The sequence below is a fragment of the Silene latifolia genome, chromosome 9 (genome assembly GCF_048544455.1).
Source record: "Silene latifolia isolate original U9 population chromosome 9, ASM4854445v1, whole genome shotgun sequence".
Taxonomy (NCBI): domain Eukaryota; kingdom Viridiplantae; phylum Streptophyta; class Magnoliopsida; order Caryophyllales; family Caryophyllaceae; genus Silene; species Silene latifolia.
In genome coordinates this window covers 181,101,954-181,108,259 of record NC_133534.1, presented here as the reverse complement: position 1 = coordinate 181,108,259, position 6,306 = coordinate 181,101,954, and the positions used below count along the sequence as shown (strand labels likewise).

Sequence of the window (6,306 nt, the reverse complement as noted above, 5' to 3'; positions counted from 1 at the left end):
TGATTAGCCGAGATGATTAGTATGTGGAATTACTTATATTCGTGGGAGAACCGAGTTCTAGTCCTTCTTTTTATTTGATCTATCCGTTACCTTTTAGCTTGTTCTTATCTTGTCTAGTTTATAGCCTTTAAATTTGTAAGTTTAGTACTAGTTCGTTACCTCCCTCTTTGTTTTTTATCGACTTAGCTAAGCTCGTGAATTAGAACGATTAGTACTCCACCTACTCCCTGTGGGATCGACCCTCTAAAGTGTACAACGATAAAATCGTGCACTTGCGAGGTATTACTTGATACCATCAAGTTTTTGGCGCCGTTGCCGGGGAGTACGGCTTGATATTAATCGTTTTTGTTCTAGTTTAGACTAAGTCCTTTGTTACTAATCCTTTCTTTCAAGTGCTTAGGTCTTTTGCATGAGTAGGTGACGAAGAAGAGGTCAACCAACATATCCACTTGATCGCGAAATTGAAGCCACGGCAAGAAGACTTAATTCTCTAAGAAGAAGGGGTTTACTTGATACACCACCTATTGAAGAAGGTAATCACCAAGAAGCTACCGAAGTGTTTGAAAATCCTTTTGGAGTTTTAGAAGAAGAACCTAACACCATGGGTGATCCGGTTCCGATAAGAGAGACTATGGCTCCTAAGCACATAGTCAATCCAAGCATCCAAAGGCCACGAATTCAAGCTAATAACTTTGAGATTAAAAATGCCTTGCTCAACCTTGTTCAAGACAACCAATTTGGAGGAGGTCCCTTGGAGAACCCAAATGATCATCTAAATGACTTCCTTGAAAATTGTGATATGTACAGGTCAAATGGGGTCTCCGATGACGCGGTTCGCCTTAGGTTGTTCCCCCGTTCTCTTAGGGGTTCGGCCAAGGATTGGTTGAAGAATTGTGACCCGGATTCCTTCAAAACATGGGATGAGTTGGCTTCGGCATTTTTGAACAAATATTTCCCACCCTCAAGAACGGCCAAAGTCAAGAGTGAACTACAAAGCTTTACTCAAGAAGAGGATGAGACCTTATATGAGGCATGGGAACGGTATAAGAAGCTCCAACGGTTATGCCCTCACCATGGCATCTCCGAGGCCGAGCTAGTGAACAATTTCTACAAAGGGTTGACTCAAGACCTTCGGCTTTCATTGGATGCGGGATCGGGAAAAGGTGCCTTAGACATTTTGGGGCATAAAGCGGCAAAGGAACTAATTGAAGAGATGGCCTCAAGAACTATGGAATGGGGAAGTGATAGTCAATTGAGAAAGGGCAAGAGTAAGGATTCTAATTCGGTTTTGAATGTGGAGGTTAAGGGTATGCTAGATGAACTCACCCAACAAGTTGCTTTGCTAAATTCAAAACCACCAAGCTCCGATATGAGACAAGTCTTGTCTTGTGAGTTGTGTGGAGAACAAGGGCATACTTCCATCGGGTGTCCTTTGATATCACCCCTCCAAGAGGAATGCTATGAGCAAGCAAATGGAATTTGGGAATCCACAAGTGCAAGGCAAGGGTTCAACAATAGTAACAACAACCAATTTGTCAATGGAAAAAGAACTCACCCTTTCTTATATTATGCTTCACAAAACATTCAAAATCCAACCACTTCCCAACCTCAACAACAACAAAGGTTCAATCAAAACTCTCAATTCCAAAGACAAATTTCACCCGGTTTCCAAGGGAAACAATTTGTTACCCAACACCAACAACCATTTGGGGGTTTCAAGGGACAAAATTTCAATCAACAACAAAACCAAAATTTCCAACCCCCTCAAAACCAAAACTTCCAAACCCCTCAAAAACCATCTTGGGAACAAGCCTTTGAACAATTGGTGATTGCAAATAAAAAAATCCGACTCAAAGCTTGATAACCACATTGCCTCACAAAACCGGGTTAATGATGAAATACGGGCATCCCAAAAGGCTACGGAAACTCATGTAGCCCAAATTTCCCAACAATTGAGTCAATTGGCTCAAAATCCGGGGAAGTTTCCGGGTAATACGGTTAACCCAAGGGAGGTGAATTCGGTATTTTTGAGGAGTGGCAAGCAATTGGAGGAGGTTGAGAAATCTCCCAAGTGGAAGAGGAAAAGGGTGTCTAGTGAAATTGTGAAAGAGCACCCGGTTGAAGTTGTGGAAGAAGATGAGATTAGGGTGGAGAAGTCTAAGGAGGTGGAGATGGTTGATCCTCCAAAGCAAGATGAACCTATTGCAACTAAAGCTAAAGAATGTACTCCACCCCCAAGGGAGTATGTAGCACCGGTACCCTTTCCACAAAGGCTTGCAAGGCCTAGGCTTGAAAAGAAATATGAGAAGTTTGTTGAGATCTTGAAGGGAATGAATGTCACTATTCCTTTCCTTGATATGATTACCGAAATTCCATCATATGGTAAGTTTCTTAAAGAACTTGTCACTTTGAAAAAGAAGAACGGAGAGGTGCAAACCATCAACTTCTCTAAGGAATGTAGTGCCATTCTTACTCACACCAACAAGCTTCCGAATAAGCTTGAAGATCCGGGTAGCTTCTCAATTCCTTGTTTTATCCAAGGGGTGGCCATTAAAAGAGCGTTGTGTGATTTGGGGGCTAGTGTGAGCCTCATGCCACTTTCAATCTTCAAGAGGCTTAATTTGGGAGATTTGAAACCAACTAGAGTTTCACTTCAACTAGCCGATCGGTCGGTTAAATTTCCCATTGGTGTGATTGAAGATGTACCCTAGGTTGTTGGGAAGCTAGTCATACCATGTGATTTCTTTGTTATGGATATGCCCGAGGACTACAATGTGCCTATTATCTTGGGGCGACCTTGTCTTGCCACCGGTGGAGCTATGATCGATGTGAAGAGTGGCAAGTTATCTTTGCAAGTGGGTGAAGATAGAGTGGAATTTGAACTCCAAAAGTCTATGGAAGCCCCATCTCTAGGTGACACTTGTTGCATTGTAGACATTCTAGAGAATCCCATGGAGGTGCATGACCCAAAAGCTTCCTCTATGGATCCTTTGGAGACTTGTCTTGTTAGTGGGTATGAAGTTGATGACAAATATGTTGAGACTCTTGCATATGTGTGGATGTTGGATTCCGCTCCAATTCATGAACAAGCTCCCAAATTTGAAGTGTTGGAAGTTGGTAAGAAGGAGGAGAGTTCCACGCCTCCTCCTACGGTTGAACTTAAACCTCTTCCCTCTTCTTTGAAATATGAATTTCTAGGTGATAATTCCACTTTTCCCATCATCATCAATAGTGCACTTGATGACACCCAAACCTCAAAACTAATTTCTTTGCTCAAAAGGTTTAAGGGTGTCCTTGGGTACACAATTGGTGACCTCAAGGGGATTAGTCCCTCTTTGTGTACTCATAAAATTCTACTTGAAAATGAGGATGCATCCTCCATTGAGCCACAAAGAAGGCTTAATCCTATAATGAAAGAGGTTGTAAGGAAAGAGGTCCTTAAGCTACTTGACGCCGGCGTTATCTATCCTATTTCAGATAGTAGGTGGGTAAGCCCGGTTCATGTAGTTCCCAAAAAAGGAGGCATGACGGTAGTGCGAAATGACAAGAATGAATTGATTCCTACAAGGACGGTAACCGGGTGGAGAATGTGTGTGGACTATAGGAAGTTGAACAAATCCACCCGGAAGGATCACTTTCCCTTACCGTTCATGGATCAAATGCTAGAAAGATTAGCTCAACACAACTATTTTTGCTTCTTGGATGGCTATTCGGGATTCTTCCAAATCCCTATCCATCCAAGTGACCAAGAAAAGACCACCTTTACTTGTCCATTTGGCACCTATGCATATAGGAGGATGCCATTTGGGCTATGTAATGCTCCATCTACTTTTCAAAAGGCTATGATGTCAATTTTCTCCGACTTTGTTGAACAAGAAATGGAAGTTTTCATGGATGATTTCTCGGTTGTTGGGAAAAGTTTTGAAAGTTGTTTGACAAATTTGGAGAAAGTTTTGAGCAAGTGTCAAGAGTCTCACCTTGTGCTTAATTGGGAAAAGTGCCATTTTATGGTACAAGACGGTGTTGTGTTGGGACACATAGTGTCCAATCGTGGAATAGAAGTTGATAAGGCTAAGGTTGAGGTCATTTCTAGTCTCCCACCTCCCACCAATGTCAAGGGGGTGAGAAGTTTTCTTGGACATGCGGGCTTTTATCGCCGCTTCATCAAGGACTTCTCCAAGATTGCGAGACCTTTGACCGAGTTGTTAGCCAAAGATACTCCTTTTGTGTTCTCTAACCGATGTCTTGATGCTTTTAATAGGTTGAAAGAAGCTTTGACAAGTGCTCCAATCATACAACCTCCGGATTGGAGCTTGCCATTTGAGTTAATGTGCGATGCAAGCGATTATGCCTTGGGCGCGGTTTTAGGCCAAAGGAAGGATGGAAAGGTGCATGCAATTCATTATGCAAGTAAAACTCTTGATGACGCTCAAACAAATTACTCAACAACGGAAAAGGAGCTCTTGGCCGTGGTTTTTGCTATGGAGAAGTTTCAGACCTACTTGGTGGGAGCTAAGGTTATAGTGTTCACCGATCATATTGCTTTGAGACACTTGCTCATCAAGAAGGAGTCCAAGCCTCGGTTGATTAGGTGGATATTACTTCTCCAAGAGTTTGACATGGAGATTAGGGATAAGAAAGGAGTTGAAAATGTGGTGGCCGACCATTTATCCCGGCTAATCAACCTCAATGTTGAAAATGGGCTCCCTATCAATGATTATTTGCCCGATGACCACTTGTTGTCCCTATGTTTGGGTGAAGCACCGTGGTATGCGGATATTGTCAATTATTTGGTCTCCGGCATAATCCCTCATGATTATGACTATCATAAGAAGAAGAAGTTCTTTCATGATGTGAAACACTATTATTGGGATGACCCATGTTTGTATAAGTCTTGTGCCGATGGGATGATAAGAAGGTGTGTTCCGAGAGAGGAACCTACCTCCATAATGAGCCATTGCCATGACTTACCTTGTGGTGGCCATGCAAGTTCCAAGAAAACGTCCGCTAAAGTACTTCAATGCGGTTTCTTTTGGCCAACTTTATTCCGTGATGTTGCCTTTTATGTTAAGGGATGCGATAAATGCCAAAGGAGTGGAAATATCACAAGGAAACATGAAATGCCAATGAATTTCATGCTTGAGGTTGAGCTTTTTGACGTGTGGGGGATAGATTATCAAGGTCCCTTCCCATCATCGTTTGGAAATGAGTACATACTTGTGGCGGTCGACTATGTAAGCAAATGGGTTGAGGCAATCCCGACCAAAACTTGTGATGCTAAGGAAGTAATCAAGCTACTTCAAAAGATCATTTTTCCAAGGTTTGGGGTCCCAAGAGTCATCATTAGTGATTGTGGCACGCATTTCGGAGAAAGAGCATTAGAAGCTTTGTTGAGAAAGTATGGTGTGCAACAAAGGAAGAGTCTTGCCTACCATCCACAAGCTAATGGGCAAGCCGAGATTTCCAACCGGGAATTCAAGACTATACTCGATAGAACCGTGAACAAGTCGAGAAAGGATTGGTCCTTGAAAATTGATGATGCTTTGTGGGCTTACCGGACGGCCTTGAAAACACCAATCGGTACCTCACCATTCCGATTGGTGTATGGCAAGGCTTGTCATTTGCCGGTAGAACTTGAACACAAGGCATATTGGGCCATCAAGCATCTCAACTATGACTTGAAGACGGCCGGTGAGAAGAGACTTCTTGACTTGAATGAATTGGAGGAATTTAGGCTAGAAGCCTATGAGAATGCTAAGTTGTACAAAGAAAGGACGAAAAGATTTCACGACAAGTGCATAATTAGGAGAGAGTTCAAGGAGGATGAATTAGTTCTTCTATATGATACCCGTTTGAAGTTCTTTTCCGGGAAGTTGAGGTCGAAATGGACCGGACCCTTCACTGTTGTCCGATCTTTCCCTCATGGGGCGGTTGAAATAAGCCAAGGAGACCGAACTTTTAAAGTAAACGGTCAAAGACTAAAGCACTATCACGTAGGCAATCCCGTCCAAAGGGAAATGAAGATCCTTGAAACCTTTCTAGTCAATTAAGTTTTTTCGTCCTCATCATGAAAATTGTTGGCTTGTTTACTTGGTCGAGCCTACGACATAAAACAAGGGCGCTAAATGGGAGGCAACCCATGCAATGTTGTAAATATCATGCATTTTGGTAGAAAGAGAGAAACTTTGGACGGAAGATACTTGACATTTTTGTTGATTTCGGTTGTAATTATCGAAGAATTTGGGATTTTGTATGATGAACAAGCATTTTACCATTTATTGGCCTTTGTCCGACGTCACGAGTCGG

At 42.5% G+C, this 6,306-nt stretch overlaps 1 protein-coding gene and 1 non-coding gene across 2 annotated transcripts; one reads left to right on the top strand and one right to left on the bottom strand.

Annotated features, from left to right (window-relative positions):
* Positions 1-601: 601 nt before the first annotated feature.
* Positions 602-2,711, top strand: LOC141601958 (uncharacterized). Its single transcript, XM_074422265.1, has 2 exons — positions 602-934; positions 1,857-2,711. The coding sequence occupies exons 1-2, from the start codon at positions 602-604 to the stop codon at positions 2,709-2,711; spliced, it is 1,188 nt and encodes a 395-aa protein (XP_074278366.1).
* Positions 974-1,080, bottom strand: LOC141603369 (small nucleolar RNA R71). The gene has a single exon (XR_012525249.1). It is a non-coding gene; the product is annotated as a small nucleolar RNA R71 (small nucleolar RNA).
* Positions 2,712-6,306: the final 3,595 nt, after the last annotated feature.